Here is a 21,781-nt window from a genome sequence, read left to right as displayed (position 1 = left end):
AAGTTACAGATCATAAAGTGGCTTTTCTCGCAGGGCCCGGCAGGCCCGGGGCGGGCCTGCTTTTTTTAGCTCCTTTTGCTCTGTAACTCTGTTCATAGACAAGATACAGTATTCCAAATATAACCGTTTTGTAGACCTCGTGGAGCTCTATCATATCTAATTGAGTTGGTTCGAAAACATTGATTCTGAAAGGAATTATGGCAGGGCCCGCGAAGGCCCGGCAAAGGCCCGGATTACAAGTATGGGGATAATAACATTTTGATCACTGATTTTCAGATCAGAAGACAATTTTTATGAGAAAGCAGATGAAAAAAAAATCAGAAATCATTTAATTATTTGTACCAAAAATTATGCTTTTTGTCGAAAATTGTTTTTCAATTTTGATTTTTTTAAATGTTTTTAATACCAAAAAAAATACCAAAAAAAACGAAATACCAAAAAAAATACCAAAAAAAAACAAAATGGGTTGAAATAGCAGATTTTTAATTTCAAATTGCAAGCTTAGCAGAAAATCAGAGAATAATTAAATATGACGAAAATATGGAGGAGGAGATAATTAGCTAGGATAATTACTAGGTTTGCAATTTTTGACGTAATCCGTCTGCAAAAAAGACATTCATAATTTCAGGTTCTTCAAAAAATGATTAATTTTGAAAAAAAAAACATCACGCAAAACTCAATTAAACTCAAAAAAAATCTAATATTCCAATCCATTTTTCAAAATTTTTGAAATTTTGGAAAAAAATTGAAAAAAATGATAAGAAAATTGTTGATCATTTTTCAGAATTTTTTTTCGGGTTTTGAGTCAAAAAAATATATACAAAGAAAACATTGAATCATAGTCAGAAAACTATGCTGCTCATTATTTTTAAAAAATTACAGAATACGTAAAAAACAAAAATTTCAGTTTCAATAGATGATTCAGAAAATTTGAGGTCAAAAAATGACTTTCGAGAAAAAAGTTGTAAATCAGAAAAAAAAATACTCAATACAGCTTTCTGAAACTTTCTAAAATCATTTAAGAGCTTTCGAGAAAATAACACAAAAATTATTCTAACAATTTTGAAAAACAGAAAAAAAGAAAATCCTGAAATTCGAAGAAATCTAAAAAATCCAAAAATTAAAACCTTCAGTAAAATTGAAAAATGATCCGAAAATAAAGGTTATTGACTCTGAAAATTTTGAAAACCATGACCAAAAAATCAAAAAAGGAAAACTTGACTATTCAACCAGAAATCAAAAAAAACTACCTGGAACACCTGATAAATTATTTTTCGTTCAAAAAAAAACAACTCATCTCTACAAATATGTTTTTTTAATTACTGAAAAAAGTTCAAAACCTCATTTTTATGGGTTTTCAATCTTTGAATTTTAAAAAATGTCTTTATTGATTCTTGAGAAAATCTTTTTTTATATCCAATACAAGGAAAAACACTTCTTGACCTGAAAAATCGTCAGGAACTCAATTTTTCTCCTGAAATTTAATTATATATGTTTAGATAATTGAATTCCAACGACACGTTTTTGCGGGGGAATCATGTCTGGTTATTTGAGATTTTTTGATGTAAGACGGTTGAAATTTGAAGAATTTTTTTGCATTTATAGAAACATCTCGAATTGATGATTTCATGTACCATGTAGCATTTTTTTTCAGTTTCACCAGATGTCTGAATTTTCTGTACAAAAATTATGAATATTCCAGAAATTAGTCAAAGTTATAGAAAATGTTTATTTGATGGATCTGAAAATAATCTTGAACAGAAAAATAGGTGGACAAATTAAAATTGGACAGTGTGCACAGTTGGGACAGTGGTAGTAGTTTGCTCAAATCCGGGTGACAACCAATCTTCCTGCATTTTGAACTTCTTGATGCTCTGTGCCTTATTTTCTTCTACAGGTACAGAATCGGTTTGTCTCCCGATTTTGTACTTTTTTAAAGGAAAAAGTGGTCACGCTAAATTTAAGTATTATTTGAATTGTGCCACGAGGTACAAAATCGGTAGGCATACCGATTCTGTACCTAGTGAAACAGTTCAAATTTTCTCTGATTTCACGCGTCTTTTTGTGGATTTTGAAACATTACTCATGAAATCCGATTTTGAACCAATTTTTTGATCGGCACTAACTTTCTACAATACGCTTATTTGGGTGAGAGTAATATCTGAAATTTTGGATATTTTAAAGCTAATCCGGCGTTAACAGTAAGTAAATACCCGACCCGAATTCTTTCTCATCTTTTGATGGTACTTATTGTTGACATCGGATTGATTGTTGGCTAGCGGATTGGCTAGCGGATTGGTCTCAAAATATCAGTCTCAAAATATCCAAAATTTCAGATATCACTCTCACCCAAACCTAGAAACCCTTTTGGAAAAATTGGAAATTGTATTTTTTGTTTCAACTAAGAGACACATTTCAGCAACGAAAACGAACTTTTTGCTGATAATTGAGAATTCCAGCACTTTTTTACTGGAATTTTTTCAGAGTGTTATTGGTTTATAATTATAGGCTTAGACTGAAACGCCTTGTTCACATCAGTTCCGGAAAAGGAGTTTTGGCCTAAGCATACAATACAAGAAAACATAATATTTTGGCAATTACTCTTTGACTACACCTACTCTTTGACTACACATTCTCTTTGACTACAAAGTCTCTTTGACTACATTTATCTCTTTGACTACACTTGTCTCTTTGACTACAAAGTCTCTTTGACTACACTTTTTAAAATTTTAAAATTTTCTGCAGTTTCTTGTGGGCGTTCTCACAGAATATAAGAAGAATTTGAGCCTAAGCCTATAATTTTAAACAAAAATCGGAAACTCCAATAAATTCAGTCAAAAAGTACTATAAAACAAAAAAGTGTAGTCAAAGAGACTTTGTAGTCAAAGAGACAAGTGTAGTCAAAGAGATAAATGTAGTCAAAGAGATTTGGTAGTCAAAGAGAATGTGGAGTCAAAGAGTAGGTGTAGTCAAAGAGTGGTGTAGTCAAAGAGTAATTGCCTAATATTTTGTGAAAACTTCCTTTCAAAAAGTACTGAAATTCCCAAGGATAAGTAAAATGTCGAATTTTCCACTGGGTTTTTAAAAGACCATTCCGTTTTTCGGTATTTCGGGAATAGGGTTTCCAGATTAAGCCTGGCTGAGACCGTTGTCGAACCCTTGGGACTATTGTCGGAACGTTGGGACCGTTCTCGAGACATTGGGACCGTTATCGGAACAATGGGACCGTTGTCGCAATTCTTGGGACCGATGGTCCGATGATGGGACCGGCGGTCCCGTTTTGGGACCATTCTTCCCGGAAAGAGCCGAGTTTTTTCCTGAAAAATGTGAAAATATGCATTTAATATAGTTTTATTATCCCAAACTTTGACCTCAGTGGGTTACAAATTGAATCAAGAATAAATATGTAATATAAATTTGATTGATTGAACTAGACAAATATTATTTTCCGCAATTTCCCAGTCTAGTGTTTTTCTTCACAATTTATACATTTTATGTTGACCTGGAAAAATTGAGATCTCTGTAATTACAGCTATTTTTTTCAAAAGGCTATTTCCTTAAAGGTGGGGGGACAGGAGATTTTTCGGGGATTTTTTTTTGAGCTAGGGTATGCATTCTACCGTCACGGTGTACAACGCTTAATGTCACTCTGCGTACAGCTGTCGTCCTCGCCTTTATGTATGCAATCGGGCGGCCGCTTTCTCTTTGCCCGCGTGGCTCAGTCGGTAGCGGCGCAGCATCCTCAATCATCGCCCTCACAAGTTCAACTCCTCGAGGGACAAATTTGAACGGAATTTCGAGAACATTAACTTTTTCATGTCCCCCCACCTTTAAAATTCCCAATAAACCTTTCTTACGGTCTTGTGATTTTACGGTTCTGTGATTTTCAATGTGACATACCAGAGACGTTTTGTGAACATTGAGAATGCTCAACAAAACATTTCTCTGACCTCATTATTCAAATTTCAAACATGATAACACAAAAAATAGTGATTCATAAAAACGTATTTTCAAGATAACTGTTTTTTAAAAAATTGTTTTCTTTTAATCTAAAAGAGATCTGAAACTTAATAAACAAAAATATTGAAATTGAAAAACAATTTTCGACAAAAAGCATAATTTTTTGTACAAATAATTAAATGATTTCTGATTTTTTTTTCATCTGCTTTCTCATAAAAATTGTCTTCTGATCTGGAAATCGAAAATCAGATTTTTTTCGATTTTCAGTCTGAAAAGTGTCTGAAAAATTTCGTCGTCTCCTTTTTAGGTGTTATAATATTCTCAATCATCTCAGCTTGTCATTTCAGGCATTTTTAACTTTCCAATTTTTTTTCTTCTATTTTTCTAATAAATTCAAATTTCCAGAATATGCCTCCAACTTGCCCCAATGACTTCCAAAATCAATTGGATTCTCCAGAAACTGTCCGTCTGTTCTCCTATCTAAAAGACACAATTGTCCTTCCATTACACCTATTTGGAGCATACTGTATTTTGAAAAAGACCCCAAATAATATGCATTCTGTCAAATTTACACTTTTGAATTTTCATTTTTGGAATGTTTTATTTGATTTGATATTCGCATTTTCTGCGCCAATTCCTATATTTCCAATGCCAGCTGCAGTTATGAATGGAATTTTTACAAGAATTGGAATTCCATCAACTATTCAATTGCTCATTTTGGTAACTTCAATTGATTGTGAGTTGAACTTTTATATTCCAGAAAATCAAATTTTTCAAAACAAGGTTTTGGATTTTTAAAATTCAGAATCTTCCGACTTTTTTCAAAGTTTGAATTTTCCGGATTTTCACAAAAATTAGCATTAAAGTTTTTGATTGTTTTAGATTACAGAATTCGAAATTTCAAAAAAATCTTCAAAAAAAAACAGAAGTTTGTACCAAACTTCGCTTTGTTTATACTCGTGTTGAAACTTTTGACAAGCCGAACAGAAATATTTATATTTTAAAAAAGCAAATTTCCAATTTACAGACGTTAGTGTCTCTACCTTAATGATCTTTGAAAACCGATTCTACCTTCTAAACTCCAAGAAAAAATGGTGGAAAAGAATTCGTCCGCTTTGGATGATTGTCAATTTTTCGCTGGCTCCACTACATCAAATTCCCAATATCCTGGAATTTCCAGATCAAAAATTTGCGAGAGAATTGGTTATAAATGTAAGAGAAATTTTGAAAAAAAAAACCAGAAAATTCCAATATCCACAACTTTCAGAGTCTCCCATGCGTCCCAGAATTTCTATACACTGCTGATATCGTACTTCCAAGCCTGAACAGCCCCACAATAGTCATCAACTCAATCTTATTCGTATCCATAATTTTCGGGCAATTAGCCATTTTCGCAAATATCATAATTGCCCAATTATACACTAATTTTGGTGCGAACACACTCTCAAAGACGACCCGACATCTTCAGAAGAGGCTTTTGAAGACGTTAGTGCTGCAGACAGGGATTCCAGTGGTTTCGCTTGTTTTTCCAGGAATTTATGCAGTCTTTTCAATTTATACGAGCCATTTTGATATGGGTAAGACTGGAAATTCTGAAAAAAAGCAAATAAAAAAAGACACCGAAAAAAATATTTATACAAGGCTTTATATTCCAGGTTTGAACAATCTAGTCGCTATTGTAGCATCTCTGCATGGGCTTGTGAGCACATTATCGATCATTTTGATCCATCAACCCTACAGGGATACTGTATTTTTTTGGAGAAAAAATAAGAAGAGTGAAAGCAAAAGGTGGAGTATACCAGTTGGATCGACTCTTACAAATCATTGATTTTTTGTTTTCGTTAATTTTTGAATGAACATTTATTTCAATTAAACATTTTTTTTGTTCTCGATTATATAGTACCGGTCAATAACATACACAAAAAAGTTCTTTTATTTTCATTTTTAGTCATTTTGACTGTTTCAGAAGTTTAGAGCTCGGCTGTCAAGTTTCCGATCATTTTGAAAAATTCGGAAGGTATAAAACAGACCTAGGTTGGAAACTTTATTTTCACAAAACTTTTTGAAAACTCCCAGTTTCTCAGATTTTTGCCAATTTCTGATAGACATCTGTTTTCTCACGTTTTCAGTACAAAAACCGGTAAAAAGGGTGTCGTTCAGAAATAGGCAAATATTAGGTTGATAAGAAAGTTTCTTTCTTTTTGGCAGTGGTGTTTTGGAGACTCGATATCTGGTCCACCAAGTGGTTTAACGGGTCAATTTTTTTTGTTGGAGAGCTGTGTTCAGTGTCTATTAGATCGTAGATTTTTTTGTTTCTATCCCTCTTCGTGTTGGAGAAAGGACGATTCTTTCGGTCCTTATCCGACTGCACATTAGCATCATGATTATATTTTTATTTCTGTTTGGTCTCCAAATATCTGATACTTGCAAACAAATTGTGGATATATATAAGGGACATGCTCCGTCATCGCCTACAGTTTGCGTTTGATTCCAAAATGTCCGCCCAAGGGATTCAGTTTGAAAGATGCCAACGGACCAGTTAGTTGAATCTCGATTAATTGCTAAAAGGCGTGAAGGCGGATTTATTTCAAACCACTCGAAAAATGTCAAGGACATTGTCCGTTAGTCAACTAAGTTTTGTTATCGGATTGAGTTCTCTCGGCGGTGTCAAAAATTTGATCTTTTCGTACCCTATGCTTCAAAGGACGAAGATATGAATCGCCGTGTAGACATAAGCATGTTTCTCCTATCATTTCTCCGCACGTTCATCTGGGTGGATGATCTACTTACTGTAGATAAATAGTGGGTAAGTTACTCTAACAATATGTGGAAGGGTCAGTCAATTGACAGACATCTCTGGACGTCCCGAAACCTAAATTTCCCGTGAAAATGGGTATGCTATGTGTTAGATGGTCTATCAAAGGAAGGGAAACTGGGAACTTTTAAATAAAGGTACCACTATAATTGCTGCTTTGCATAGTTCCGAATTAGAAGATTAAACTTGGCAGTCGACTCAAAACAAGTAGAAAAAACCAAAGATCAATTCCAGCGCGACAATGCGAGATCGCCTATGACTAGAGGGATAAGCCAAAAATTCATGTCGCTTGGCTGAACTATTCTTTTACACCCGCCGTATTTTCCAGATTTTGCTTTTTCTGATGTATGGTTGTTTGAGGCTCTTAAACGTTATATTGATAGAAAAGACTTCAAGTGAAAAGATGACACCAAAAAGTAGTGGGCTCACTTTTTCAACCGCAGCTCTCGTCGTTCAGGGCCGATGGAATTGAGAAATTACCGGAGCGTTGTCAGACAATTACTGATGCCCGGATAATACTTCTGACCAGGTAAAAATTCACAAATTTTTTCTCGCATTTTCACCTTTATCAATATTTTTCAGTGGACCATTCTCTTCCTGTTCATCACTGGTATCATTATTGTGTGCAATGCTGGATTCCCATTCATCACAAAATCAGAAGCAGCGGATTACACGAAACCGAAGGATCGTACAATTGAAAAATATTAATTTTTTGAAAATTTGAAAATTTTTGTTTTTTGTGAAAACTCTGAAAAATCGTTCATTTCTTGTGTATACATGTTTTGGTTTTGTTTCCGAAAATTGTTTTTTTTTGAATAAAGAAAAAAAATTGTCTCAAAAATCCAAATTTTTCAATTGAATGCTCATTAATATTTATTAAGAATAAAAAATGGACTTTTTTTCAAACAAGCTTCTTAAAGCCACCATCCAGGGAGGTTATTGTAAATCTTGTTGCATCCGGTACGCTTGAATTCCTGAGTCTTGGTTGGTGTGGTCTTCATACAGCATCTGAATCCATTTCCGGTCATGCACGATCCCTCGTAAACAGTGGCACAGTTATGCACGCAGAGGTTGTAACAAGTCTTGTTTTGATGGGTTTCGTAGCTGTTCCATGGAGCGCAGTTGTCATAAGAAATCGATCCTTGAATTGATGCACAGTATTGCATACAGATGGCCATAAGGCCTTGCGAATTGGCGGCGACAACCAAGATAGTGGCGGCGAGAAGAAGACGGAACAACTGGAAATTAATTATTGATTTTTTGAAATATTCAGAAGAGCCAACTCACAATGTTGATTGAATCAGGGGATGCTGATGTGGTTTCTGGGATCATGGAGCATCCTATTTATGCAAACCTTCAGAGGGTACCGCCCAAGTTTCCAAAGTTTAGAGTTGGATACTTAGAGAAAAGGTGAAAGGATCATAAAACGCTTTTCATTTTTCTATTGGTTTCAATATTCAAACAGTGGGCGGAACAATAGAATGAGTGGGGGGGGGGGGGGGATATGGGCTTTTGGCTCTTTTTACAAGTTCAAGAGTTTAGGACCATGGATTTTCACGAAACACAAACTTGTCGATCATCGATACTCATTTTGGTTATTTGTAGTTAACAATAGTTTCGTTGAGTGTGGGAGGGACAATAGTATGCGTGGGACAAATCCATAAACTTTCGAACTTCGAAAATTGAATAATGTCAGCAGCTAAGCGGTGATAGATTTAGGAAATTTCAATGTGTGTGGGCGCAATCGAATTTTTTCACAGTTTCTAAATAGTTTCCAATGCACATCGACGCCAATTAATGTGAGGCAATAGTTTTGTCCTCTATGAAATTTGTAGGGAAATTAAAACAATGGAACTGTTCAAAAAAATTTTCAAAGTTTACATAATCCGCCAAATGGGAATTTTAAGAAATGTTCATTTTCAGGCTGGTTTTTCGTTTTGAAGTGAAGATATTAAGCTGAAAGAAGACGTCTGAAAATTTCAGAGAATGCTGTATAAAAGTGTTTGAGTTTTGTAATTGACAAACTTTTTTTGTAGAAATCCTATGTTTCTCAAGTCTACTTTCTGAGTTCTTAAAAAAGAAATGTGAACTTTTCAGATCAATCGGAAACTTTCTGGACTGTATCTGTTCTCCGGAGTGTTTTAGAATTCGGAACATTCAGAATATTGTGGATATGTATATTTTCAGAATATTCATATTTTCGTGAAACGAAGAAAATAGAAGCCATCAATGAGCCGTGCCTGAACTTGCTGAAAAAAGTGTTCCAGATTTTTTTGATTTGTCTGAAAAATTCAAAATATATTCAACAACACAAGAGCACCAGTTGTAATTGCTAACTTTTTGTATAATAATAATCAATTTCTGATTTTTGCAAATTTTTTAGTTTTTTGCTTTTTTTGGTTTTAAAGCCAAATTTTTCAATTGAATGCTCATTAATATTTATTAAGAATAAAAAGTCGACTTTTTATCTTCAAACAAGCTTCTTAAAGCCACCATCCAGGGAGGTTATTGTAAATCTTGTTGCATCCGGTACGCTTGAATTCCTGAGTCTTGGTTGGTGTGGTCTTCATACAGCATCTGAATCCATTTCCGGTCATGCACGATCCCTCGTAAACAGTGGCACAGTTATGCACGCAGAGGTTGTAACAAGTCTTGTTTTGATGGGTTTCGTAGCTGTTCCATGGAGCGCAGTTGTCATAAGAAATCGATCCTTGAATTGATGCACAGTATTGCATACAGATGGCCATAAGGCCTTGCGAATTGGCGGCGACAACCAAGATAGTGGCGGCGAGAAGAAGACGGAACAACTGGAAATTAATTATTGATTTTTTGAAATATTCAGAAGAGCCAACTCACCATGTTGATTGAATCAGGGGATGCTGATGTGGTTTCTGGGATCATGGAGCATCCTATTTATGCAAACCTTCAGAGGGTACCGCCCAAGTTTCCAAAGTTTAGAGTTGGATACTTAGAGAAAAGGTGAAAGGATCATAAAACGCTTTTCATTTTTCAATTGGTTTCAATATTCAAACAGTGGGTGGAACAATAGAATGAGTAGGGGTTTTGGGCTTTTGGCTCTTTTTACAAGTTCAAGAGTTCAGAACCCGAAATTTTTTTTTTTTTTTTTAAACTCCTACTCGATATGCTTGAAAGGCACTTTAAGTTTTCAATTGGTTTCAATAGTGAAACTGTGGGTGGAACAATGAAAGAATAGAATGAGCATACGGGAGTGTGTGGGTGATTTGTGCTTTTGGCTCGTCAAAAGAGTTCAAGAGTTTAGGACCCTGGATTTTTATAAAACTCGAAGAGAAGTAAGATCATTTATTAGCCAATACTGTAGAGGAAACCAAAGTTTGAGTGGAAAACAACCAACTTTGATGTCATGAAAAATGATCCGAAATTGTTTGAATTCTGTCTGATATTTTCATAGTATACTTAACACAACGAAAACAACAGTTTCGTAATTGACCAACTTTTTTGTCTAACAAAACCATGAATCCAACAAAGCGAGAAAAGTGGTTTTAAATTAGCACATTTTTATCTTCGGAACATTGCTATTTTCAGATTTTTTTCGGAATTCTCCAAATCTTTAATTTTTTTGGAATTTGCGATTTTTCTAAAATTTCTGAAGTTTGAGTGATTGAACATTTTGAATCCTTGGGCTTTTTTTTTTAATTTTCGGAGTGTTAGTAACTTTGGATAAATTCTTTGGGTTTTCCTGTTGTTTTGAAGTTTTTGGATTTGTCGAGAATTTTGGATTTTTCCAACTTTACAATATCCTGGAATTGTTTATTATAATGATTTTTGGGTTTTCGTGAGATTGAAGAGAAGTAAAACCACCAAGGAGCCTTTATTTCCTGAAAAAGTGGTTCAGAATTGTTCTATTTGTTTGAAAATTTCAGAGTATACTTAACATTAACGTAGCTTCAATTTTGCAATAAATTTCAAATTTTCAAGAATTTTCCTTTTTTTCTGTTTTTTTTTTTTGGCATTTTGTTATTAGTTATTTATAGCTATTATAATAGTTTCTTTGAGTGTGAGATCAACAATAGTCTGCGTGGGTCCACTCCGTAAACTTTGGAACTTCCAAAATTGAATAATGTCACTAGCTACGCGGTGCAGTATTTTTTAAACCTCAATATGCGTTGGCATATTCATACAATGGAACTGTTAGGAAACAACAATCCAAGACTTATTCTGGTTCCTTTCGTTTTGAAGTAAAAATATTAAAGGTGGGAGGACATGAAAAAATAATGTTCTCGAAATTCCGTTCAAATTTGTCCCTCGAGGAGTTGAACTTGTGAGGGCGATGATTGAGGGTGCGGCACCGCTACCGACTGAGCCACGCGGGCAAAGAGAAAGCGCACGCCCGATTGCATACATAAAGGCGAGGACGACAGCTGTACGAAGAGTGACATTAAGCGTTGTACACCTTGACGGTAGAATGCATACTCTAACTACAAAAAAACTACGAAAAATCTCGTGTCCCCCCACCTTTAAGCTGAAAACTTCCACAAAAAATGCTAGAAATAATTTTTCTTGGAAGCTGAGATTTTTGTTGAGCATCGTCAACTATTATGTCTTCAACTTAAAAACAAGTGTCTTAAACTTAAAAAAAATGTCTTCAATTTCTTAAAAATGTCAGTAATCAACCAGTTTCGCAAACCTGGGGCCATCTAAAATATACAGAACCTCAAATCCAGATTTTTTAAATATTCTGGAAACCCGGAAAACCGAGAGAATAATGGTTCGCATTGTGTAGAGAAAGAATTAGGACAACCAATTTAATGTTCATTAATATTTATTAAAGGTGGGGGGACAGGAGATTTTTCGTAGTTTTTTTGTAGCTAGAGTATGCATTCTACCGTCACGGTGTACAACGCTTAATGTCACTCTGCGTACAGCTCTCGTCCTCGCCTTTATGTATGCAATCGGGCGTGCGCTTTCTCTTTGCCCGCGTGGCTCAGTAGGTAGCGGCGCAGCACCCTCAATCATCGCCCTCACAAGTTCAACTCCTCGAGGGGCATCTTTGAACGGAATTTCGAGAACATTATTTTTTTCATGTCCCCCCACCTTTAAGAATAAAAAGTCGACTTTTTATCTTCAAAAATGCTTATTAAAGCCACCGTCCAGGAAGGTTATTGTAAATCTTGTTGCATCCGGTACGCTTGAATTCCTGAGTTTTGGTTGGTGTGGTCTTCATACAGCATCTGAATCCATTTCCAGTCATGCACGATCCCTCGTAAACAAAAAATAGCAAAAAAGCAAAAAACTAAAAAATTTGCAAAAATCAGAAATTGATTATTATTATACAAAAAGTTAGCAATTACAACTGGTGCTCTTGTGTTGTTGAATATATTTTGAATTTTTCAGACAAATCAAAAAAATCTGGAACACTTTTTTCAGCAAGTTCAGGCACGGCTCATTGATGGCTTCTATTTTCTTCGTTTCACGAAAATATGAATATTCTGAAAATATACATATCCACAATATTCTGAATGTTCCGAATTCTAAAACACTCCGGAGAACAGATACAGTCCAGAAAGTTTCCGATTGATCTGAAAAGTTCACATTTCTTTTTTAAGAACTCAGAAAGTAGACTTGAGAAACATAGGATTTCTACAAAAAAAGTTTGTCAATTACAAAACTCAAACACTTTTATACAGCATTCTCTGAAATTTTCAGACGTCTTCTTTCAGCTTAATATCTTCACTTCAAAACGAAAAACCAGCCTGAAAATGAACATTTCTTAAAATTCCCATTTGGCGGATTATGTAAACTTTGAAAATTTTTTTGAACAGTTCCATTGTTTTAATTTCCCTACAAATTTCATAGAGGACAAAACTATTGCCTCACATTAATTGGCGTCGATGTGCATTGGAAACTATTTAGAAACTGTGAAAAAATTCGATTGCGCCCACACACATTGAAATTTCCTAAATCTATCACCGCTTAGCTGCTGACATTATTCAATTTTCGAAGTTCGAAAGTTTATGGATTTGTCCCACGCATACTATTGTCCCTCCCACACTCAACGAAACTATTGTTAACTACAAATAACCAAAATGAGTATCGATGATCGACAAGTTTGTGTTTCGTGAAAATCCATGGTCCTAAACTCTTGAACTTGTAAAAAGAGCCAAAAGCCCATATCCCCCCCCCCCCACTCATTCTATTGTTCCGCCCACTGTTTGAATATTGAAACCAATAGAAAAATGAAAAGCGTTTTATGATCCTTTCACCTTTTCTCTAAGTATCTAACTCTAAACTTTGGAAACTTGGGCGGTACCCTCTGAAGGTTTGCATAAATACGATGCTCCATGATCCCAGAAACCACATCAGCATCCCCTGATTCAATCAACATGGTGAGTTGGCTCTTCTGAATATTTCAAAAAATCAATAATTAATTTCCAGTTGTTCCGTCTTCTTCTCGCCGCCACTATCTTGGTTGTCGCCGCCAATTCGCAAGGCCTTATGGCCATCTGTATGCAATACTGTGCATCAATTCAAGGATCGATTCTTATGACAACTGCGCTCCATGGAACAGCTACGAAACCCATCAAAACAAGACTTGTTACAACCTCTGCGTGCATAACTGTGCCACTGTTTACGAGGGATCGTGCATGACCGGAAATGGATTCAGATGCTGTATGAAGACCACACCAACCAAGACTCAGGAATTCAAGCGTACCGGATGCAACAAGATTTACAATAACCTCCCTGGATGGTGGCTTTAAGAAGCTTGTTTGAAAAAAAGTCCATTTTTTATTCTTAATAAATATTAATGAGCATTCAATTGAAAAATTTGGATTTTTGAGACAATTTTTTTTCTTTATTCAAAAAAAAACAATTTTCGGAAACAAAACCAAAACATGTATACACAAGAAATGAACGATTTTTCAGAGTTTTCACAAAAAACAAAAATTTTCAAATTTTCAAAAAATTAATATTTTTCAATTGTACGATCCTCGGTTTCGTGTAATCCGCTGCTTCTGATTTTGTGATGAATGGGAATCCAGCATTGCACACAATAATGATACCAGTGATGAACAGGAAGAGAATGGTCCACTGAAAAATATTGATAAAGGTGAAAATGCGAGAAAAAATTTGTGAATTTTTACCTGGTCAGAAGTATTATCCGGGCAAATTATACTGACGATGATTGGCGCCAAAAACTGTACAACATAAGCTGTGAATGAAATCACAGCGATCGCAAAATGCACATGTTGGAGGCAGCGCTGAAATTCAAAAAAACAATAATGATTCTGAAATTCTAAAATTCGGAAATCCGAAAATGTCAAAACTTTCGAAACCTAAACAAATTTATACCGTAAAGCCTGTAATATTAGGGGTTAGCAAAAGTAATGCGCGTCAAGTTTGGTGTTTTGTATCTCACCCAAAACAAACGTTTTGTGTTCAATTTTTTTTGTTTTAAAAAGCGCGTTCGTGGGCTTCATTTTGTTATATTATATTGCTGTTTCAATTTGATTTCTATGAAAAGAGCATTCTAGAAGATGTCCGACCAAAAATTTCGCCTTCGAGCATTTTTGTCGCACCAATTTAAGGAAGGAAAATCGGCTGCCGAAGCTCACCGCTCACTTTCTCCTGTATTCGGTGAAGAGGCTATATCCGAAAGTCAGTGTCGTCGCTGGTTTCAGCGCTTCTGGAAGATGAATCGCGGTCGTCTAGAGCAGGTGGACAACGATGCCTTGAGAGCAGCAATTGAAGTGGATCCTTGCCAAACTACTCTCAGTCTCTCGGAGGAGTTCGACTGCGATTTTTCCACAATTTCCAGACATTTGCATGCAATCGGAAAGACAAACAGATGTGGAAAATGGGTCCCTCATGAGCTTTCCGATTCGAACAAGTAAAGACGTGTTGCCAATATTCTGATGCGCCGCTCCAAAAATCGTGGTTTCTTCGATTCGATTTTGACATCGATGAGAAATGGATTCATTGGGACAATAATGGGAGAAAAAAACAGTGGCTGAGTCCTGGCGAGACCCCGAAACCGACTCCAAAACCGGACATCCACGGTAAGAAGGTGATGATATGTGTCTGGTGGAACACACGAGGTCTCGTTCATTTTACTTCGGAGACCTGGTCAAACGGTGAATGCGGACCTTTACAAAGATCAGCTGGACCGTGTGGACCAAGCTCTCAAACGTCAAGGCGTGGAAACTTCGACAACACTCTTGCTCCATGACAACGCTCGACCACACACTGCAAAAATCATTCAGCAGAAAACTCAGGAGCTGGGCTGGGAAGTGCTGCCTCATCCGCCATATAGTCCCGATTTGGCACCATCGGACTATCACCTATTCCGATCCATGCAACATCATCTGGCCGAGAAAAAATTCGAAAGCGGTGAAGAAAGTGCAAATTTGGGCGGCGGACTATTTCGAGTCACAGCCAGAGGAGTTCTTCAAGAAAGGCATCGCTGAATTGCGCACACGTTGGCAGCAAGTAGTGAACAATAATGGAGAATATCTTATTGATTGATGATCTCTTGTTTTGGTTTTACAATAAAAGGAAGTTGCATCAAAAACGCGCATTTCTTTTGCAAACCCCTGATAGAAGGGCCCTCTAACTTTCAACTTTGAAGCCATATCTCGATTCATATGAAAGATATAAAAAAGTGGTCAACTGATTATATATTCGTCATAATATCATCAATATTTCATTAGTTGACACATTTTTTTTACAGGAGTCAAGATAAATTGTCTTAGACAGTGTTAGGGCCCTTCTATTACAGGTTTTACGGTAAATCAGATTTTTTTGAAAGTCTGAAATCATAAATAATTTCAAAAACCAGTCGGTTTACACCCCTCCGGGACTCAACCTCCTGACCTACGCATGTGGGGTTTCCTCGCCCTCCTTCCCTCGCTGCCTCTGCCCACCACGCTTTACTGCGGTGAAATCAAAGAACGTCTCCAGAAGACTTCAAAATTTCAAAAAAAAAGAAAAGTTTGGGCTTCAGCTAAGACACACTTCTGACCTATCTGTCCAGGTTTCAGCTCAATCGGTTAACTTTGAATAGGGGAAAAGGCACGCTACATACAAACGCACATACAGAATTTGGTGAATGTTATTAGAAATGATAATGATTTTTTTTTCAAAATAACAATTTTTTAATTAACTATTTTAAAACCTCACCAATTGTATACATTTGATGACACCCATAATATTCAACCCAGACGAAACAATTGCAAAATTGAACGCGATTTGTGCAATTAGACGATTTGACGTAAATGCCATAACCACTAGACCAGCAGCAAATCCAATTTGAGATGTTGCCGCGAAAAATACAAATCGAGCCTGAAAAATAATTTCTAGTTTTATGAAATTTTTTAAAAATCCAGGAATCCAGAATACCGAAAATTTAGAATAATATGAATTCAGAAACTCAGAAATTCGGAAATTCTATTATTTCAAAAATTCAATAACTAACCTTTTCAGACAAAAACGTCAATTTATCTGAAACTTGTCCAGCCGTAAATTTGATAACTGCTGATAAAATGAAGGGCAACGCTGATAAAAATCCAGTTTCCCTGACATCAAACTTCAGAATATCTCTCAAATAAGTTGGTCCATAAAGTGATAAAACGAAAAATCCCATATTTCCGCCGAAACATGAAATCCATGTGATTAGAACTGTTGGATCCGTGGAAATCGCCCAATATGGTACTGATTCTTTGATTTTCTCGATTTTTCCTGTCGAAATTTTTCCGAGTTCCTTTTGGGAAACGTTTCTGAAAAAAAAAACTCTGGAAATTCAAAAAAAATCTCAGAATCTCAGAATCTCAGAATCTCAGAATCTCAGGATCTCAGAATCTCAGAATCTGAGAGTCTGAGAGTCTGAGAATCGGAGAATTTGAGAATTTCAGAATCTCAGTCTCAGAATCTCAGAATCTCAGGATCTCAGAATCTCAGAATCTCAGAATCTCAGAGTCTCAGAATCTCATAATCTTAGGATCTCACAATCTCAGAATATCAGGATCTCACAATCTTAGAGTCTCAGAGTCTCAAAGCCTCAGAGTCTCAGAGTCTCAGAGTCTCAGAATCTCAGAATCTCGGAATCTTAGAATCTTAGAATCTCAGAATCTCAGATTCTCAAAAGCTCAGAGTCTCAGAGTCTCAAAGCCTCAGAGTCTCAGAGTCTCAGAGTCTCAGAATCTCAGAATCTCAGAATCTTAGAATCTTAGAATCTCAGAATCTCAGATTCTCAAAAGCTCAGAGTCTCAGAGTCTCAAAGCCTCAGAGTCTCAGAGTCTCAGAGTCTCAGAATCTCAGAATCTCAGAATCTTAGAATCTCAGAATCTCAGATTCTCAAAAGCTCAGAGTCTCAGAGTCTCAGAATCTCAGAATCTCAGAATCTCAGAGTCTCAGAGTCTCAAAGCCTCAGAGTCTCAGAGTCTCAGAGTCTCAGAATCTCAGAATCTCAGAATCTTAGAATCTTAGAATTTCAGAATCTCAGATTCTCAAAAGCTCAGAGTCTCAGAGTCTCAAAGCCTCAGAGTCTCAGAGTCTCAGAGTCTCAGAATCTCAGAATCTCAGAATCTTAGAATCTTAGAATCTCAGAATCTCAGATTCTCAAAAGCTCAGAGTCTCAGAGTCTCAAAGCCTCAGAGTCTCAGGGTCTCAGAGTCTCAGAATCTCAGAATCTCAGAATCTTAGAATCTTAGAATCTTAGAATCTCAGAATCTCAGATTCTCAAAAGCTCAGAGTCTCAGAGTCTCAAAGCCTCAGAGTCTCAGAGTCTCAGAGTCTCAGAATCTCAGAATCTCAGAATCTTAGAATCTTAGAATCTCAGAATCTCAGATTCTCAAAAGCTCAGAGTCTCAGAGTCTCAGAATCTCAGAATCTCAGAATCTCAGAGTCTCAGAGTCTCAAAGCCTCAGAGTCTCAGAGTCTCAGAGTCTCAGAATCTCAGAATCTCAGAATCTTAGAATCTTAGAATCTCAGAATCTCAGAATCTCAGATTCTCAAAAGCTCAGAGTCTCAGAGTCTCAAAGCCTCAGAGTCTCAGAGTCTCAGAGTCTCAGAATCTCAGAATCTCAGAATCTTAGAATCTTAGAATCTCAGAATCTCAGATTCTCAAAAGCTCAGAGTCTCAGAGTCTCAGAATCTCAGAATCTCAGAATCTCAGAGTCTGGGAGTCTCAAAGCCTCAGAGTCTCAGAGTCTCAGAGTCTCAGAATCTCAGAATCTCAGAATCTTAGAATCTTAGAATCTCAGAATCTCAGATTCTCAAAAGCTCAGAGTCTCAGAATCTCAGAATCTCAGAATCTCAGAATCTCAGAATCTCAGAATCTCAGAATCTCAGAATCTCAGAATCTCAGAGTCTGAGAATCTGAAAATTTGAAAATCTTAGAATTCCAGGACTTATAAATTTCAGAATATCTTAAGATCAGAATCTCAAGACCTCAGAATCTCAAAATCTCAAAATTGAATTTTCCAAAACATCAACTTTGCGCTCATGTATCTCGTTTTCTGAAATAGATAGCAAAACGTGGCCAACTGACAAAATGTTGATCACTTTATCAAAATTATTTTATTAGTTGACCACTTTTTGATATCTATAACAGAAACTGAGATAACTTGGCTCAAAGTTACGGTATTTTTCCAAAAAAACCTCCCAAAATTACCTATGTAATTTCGGGTCATCCGTATAAGTGAACCAAAAAACGACATAAACGAAAAGTGTCAATGCACCGAAAAGATAATAAATAGATCTCCAACCGAGTGAAGATTCACAAAGAAGTCCCGAAACCGGCATACAAATGATATTGCTCAGCTGAAGAGCACATGACAGTATAGCCATGAATGTATTCGCCTCACTGCTTGGCGCCCAGACACCTGGCACCACGCCAACTGTGGTGAACATTATTGCTGAGCCGATTCCTAGAAAAATACTTTAAGAGAAGGGAATTTTCAGGAAAACATTTTTTATTCTTAATTTTTTCTTTAATTTTTTGCAATTTCACAAATTTCGTGAATCACATAAAAAGTCTGAAATCGCAAAAAAACGTGTATACTTATAACGAATTTTGGGAATTTGGCAAAGTTTTGAAATTCAGGTAAGCAAAAAAAAAACCACTTACCTTGAAGAATACGACACAAAAATGACGTATAAAAACCGATGGAAATGGCCAGAGGGAAAAATAAAGCACCACAGGAAGAAATGATTCCGGATATGGTTTGTACATTTCTCAAACCGAGGGAAGTTATCAGTGGAACTGCAGGGACAAGTCCCAGTAATCCGCCAATCGCTGCTCCTGAGAAGAGCAACGATTTTTCAGTGTTTCGCTCGAACCAGTGGGTGTCTGAAGATTTATAAAAACAAAATTTCTGAATTTCTGAATTTCTGAATTTCTGAACTTCCGAATTTCTGAATTTCTGAATTTCTAAATTTCTGAATTTCTGAATTTCTGAATTTCTAAATTTCTGAATTTCTGAATTTCTGAATTTCTGAACTTCTGAATTTTCGAATTTTTGAATTTCTGATTTTTGAATGTCTGGATTTTTGAAACTTTTGGAATTTTCGGGTTTTATGAGGTTATTTTTTTGCATTTCCAGCGGATTTTCAAAGAAATTCCAAGGATTTTTTAGAATTTTCAAAATTTGTGATTTTTCAATTTCTTTTTTTGTTTTCAATTTGGAGCTTTTGACGATTGTTAACTTTGAACTTTCGCAATTTTTGAAATTTAGAGATTTCGAAATTCGCGATTTTACAAAATCTGTGATTTCCGATTTTTTTTGGTTTTTCACTTATTTTGGGATTTTCGAAACTTTCCTGAATTTTTGAATCACAGAAATTCAGAATTTGAGAATTTTCAAATTTCAAAATTACAGTTTTTTTCGAAATTTTAGTAATATTTCAAGTTTGATAGTCCCATTTTTGAAAATTCAAGTTTTCAAATTCCAATTTTCTGATTTTTTGAATTTTTGTCTTTTTGAATACACCCCGAAAACAATAATCCGTTCAACCTAACCAACAAATATGGAAAAAAAAAATAAAAATAATAGGTCAAAAATGTTTTTCAGCGAAAATATGCAAATTTTGTCGATCAAAAATTGAGCGCATTTGCACTTTTTTTAGAAACTTTGATGTAAAACATTTTTTCGGATTTTTGGTTTCGATTTTTTGTAAAACTTAAAATTGTAAAAATCCCAAAAATCTCAAAATAATTTTTTTGAAAGTTGAAGAAATTGCAATTCTTCATACCTGTATAATTATAAACTCTATGATGGTCCTCCACAATATCTTCCATACAAATCACTGTGAAATTGAATGTCAATGTATTCATCTGGATGAATGTTAGACATGACAATCTGTAAAAAATGCATTTTTATAGTTCTTTTTGTGAACTTTTTTTTAAATTTCACAAAATTCAAAAAAATTGAACATATGCACTTTGAGCTCATTTATCTCGGTTCCTATGAAATATATCAAAAATTTGTCAACTAATAAAATATAGGTGATATTAGGATAATCATTTCATCAGTGGACAACTTTTTGATATCTCTCATAGGAACCGAGATAATTGAGCTCAAGTTGCACATACTGTTTTGTGCTATTTTCGAAATTTTAAAACAATTAAGAAGCTCAAAAAATCGTATAATTATACAGCATGTGTGTCCAATTTTACGAATTCCGGGAAATTTTAAAAAAATCGAAAATTGCGAAGTTCTTGTATTACTGAAATATATTTTTTTTCAATTAAAAAAAATATGTTAATTCGTCTGGTATACAACATATATTATTAGGTTGGCAGGAAAGTAACTGTCCCTTGTTTTATTTGTGAATAATACAAAAGCAGGATTAATTCAAGATTAGCAGTATGCGCCGTCGTGGTACACGACACGTTGGCAATGTTCAGATAACTTGTGGATACAATACCTTCAAAAGCCAGCTAGGCACGAATCAAAGTATTCATTTTTTTTCCCCGTTTTTCACATAAATGGTGCAAATTTTCGTATTCTCTAGATGAGGTTGTATCTCTCCGAATATCCAATAAACTGGTAGAGCTCAGTCGGGACTATAAGTAGGTGAGGGAGAACGGACCCACTGAAGCTGCTCAGGTCTGACTGGACTGCAGGTAAAAAATAAAAAAAACCTCATGTTCACGGAAAGTCACGCCGTACCTGAGCCGCTTTGGCTGGACGGTTCTCCTTTACCCCCGTTAAAGACCTGATTCAGCTCTATCAGATCATTAGTTATTCAAAAGTATACGACGTCATCTGGAGCTTAAGGACTTTAACACAATTGATGCCTGAAAAAATGGACTGGAGGGATACTTTGGCTTGCCACTAGCTGGCTTTTGGAGGGGTGGTACCCACAAGTTACCTGAACATTGCCAACATGTTGTGTTGTCCCGACGGTGCATATTGCTAATTCTGGACTATTCTTTTGTTTGTGTTATTTACTAATAAAAAATTGGACAGTTACTTTCCTGCCAACCTAATAGCTAGCTCAACAAAAAAAGCAAAAACGATTAAGCCCACAAGGTATCGAACCCACGACCTCTTGATTCATAGCCAACTTTGTTATCCACTAGGCTATGGCAACACAGGCATCGCCGCGTGCCCACAAGCGGTTATGAAGGGTGCGGCTGGTGGTGCCTCCCACCCTCCCCTTTTTAAACCCTTCCAGGGCGTCGCACCATTGCGCCACCGTCGTGTAATGGTAGCAAGCTAGTATATGGATCTAGAGGTCACAGGTTCGATTTCTTGTGAGGCCAAATTCTCTTTTTTTTCTTTTTTCAACTTTAAAATTTAAAAAAATCTCAAAAAAAACCAACGTTAAAACCATAATATAAATCCTGGTTCGGTTCCAAAACACAAAATTCGAGGTTTTTCGGATTTCTGGAAATTCGGAATACGGTAGCTGCTCATCGTCAGAAGCAGAAGACGTTGGGTGGACGACTTCTGAAGGCATTCTGGAATTTTTTTGAAAAATTGAAAAAATTTTTTGAACTTTGATTCCGAAAATTCTGAAAAACGT

The 21,781-nt window shown here is 35.8% G+C and overlaps 5 protein-coding genes across 5 annotated transcripts; 2 read left to right on the top strand and 3 right to left on the bottom strand.

Moving 5' to 3' along the window:
• Nucleotides 1-4,368: 4,368 nt before the first annotated feature.
• CBG01110 lies at nt 4,369-5,788 on the top strand (the record flags this gene model as incomplete). The annotated part of the gene is made up of 4 exons (XM_002635843.1): nt 4,369-4,696; nt 4,988-5,172; nt 5,228-5,537; nt 5,616-5,788. The coding sequence occupies 4 exons, from the start codon at nt 4,369-4,371 to the stop codon at nt 5,786-5,788; spliced, it is 996 nt and encodes a 331-aa protein (XP_002635889.1).
• Nucleotides 5,789-7,689: 1,901 nt separating this feature from the next.
• CBG01112 lies at nt 7,690-8,107 on the bottom strand (the record flags this gene model as incomplete). The annotated part of the gene is made up of 2 exons (XM_002635844.1): nt 7,690-8,013; nt 8,063-8,107. The coding sequence occupies 2 exons, from the start codon at nt 8,105-8,107 to the stop codon at nt 7,690-7,692; spliced, it is 369 nt and encodes a 122-aa protein (XP_002635890.1).
• Nucleotides 8,108-9,258: 1,151 nt separating this feature from the next.
• Nucleotides 9,259-9,676, bottom strand: CBG01113 (the record flags this gene model as incomplete). Its single annotated transcript, XM_002635845.1, has 2 exons — nt 9,259-9,582; nt 9,632-9,676. The coding sequence occupies 2 exons, from the start codon at nt 9,674-9,676 to the stop codon at nt 9,259-9,261; spliced, it is 369 nt and encodes a 122-aa protein (XP_002635891.1).
• Nucleotides 9,677-13,095: 3,419 nt separating this feature from the next.
• CBG01114 lies at nt 13,096-13,402 on the top strand (the record flags this gene model as incomplete). Its single annotated transcript, XM_045237004.1, has 2 exons — nt 13,096-13,140; nt 13,190-13,402. The coding sequence occupies 2 exons, from the start codon at nt 13,096-13,098 to the stop codon at nt 13,400-13,402; spliced, it is 258 nt and encodes an 85-aa protein (XP_045091743.1).
• Nucleotides 13,403-13,702: 300 nt separating this feature from the next.
• Nucleotides 13,703-21,715, bottom strand: CBG01115 (the record flags this gene model as incomplete). Its single annotated transcript, XM_002635847.1, has 8 exons — nt 13,703-13,843; nt 13,897-14,013; nt 15,932-16,093; nt 16,227-16,527; nt 18,423-18,678; nt 18,879-19,100; nt 20,003-20,109; nt 21,579-21,715. The coding sequence occupies 8 exons, from the start codon at nt 21,713-21,715 to the stop codon at nt 13,703-13,705; spliced, it is 1,443 nt and encodes a 480-aa protein (XP_002635893.1).
• Between the last annotated feature and the right edge of the window lie 66 nt (nt 21,716-21,781).

Source organism: Caenorhabditis briggsae (assembly GCF_000004555.2).
Source record: "Caenorhabditis briggsae complete genome, chrV, whole genome shotgun sequence".
NCBI lineage: Eukaryota > Metazoa > Nematoda > Chromadorea > Rhabditida > Rhabditidae > Caenorhabditis > Caenorhabditis briggsae.
Note: the sequence above shows the minus strand (reverse complement) of the source record. Positions and strands in the feature narration are given on the sequence as shown.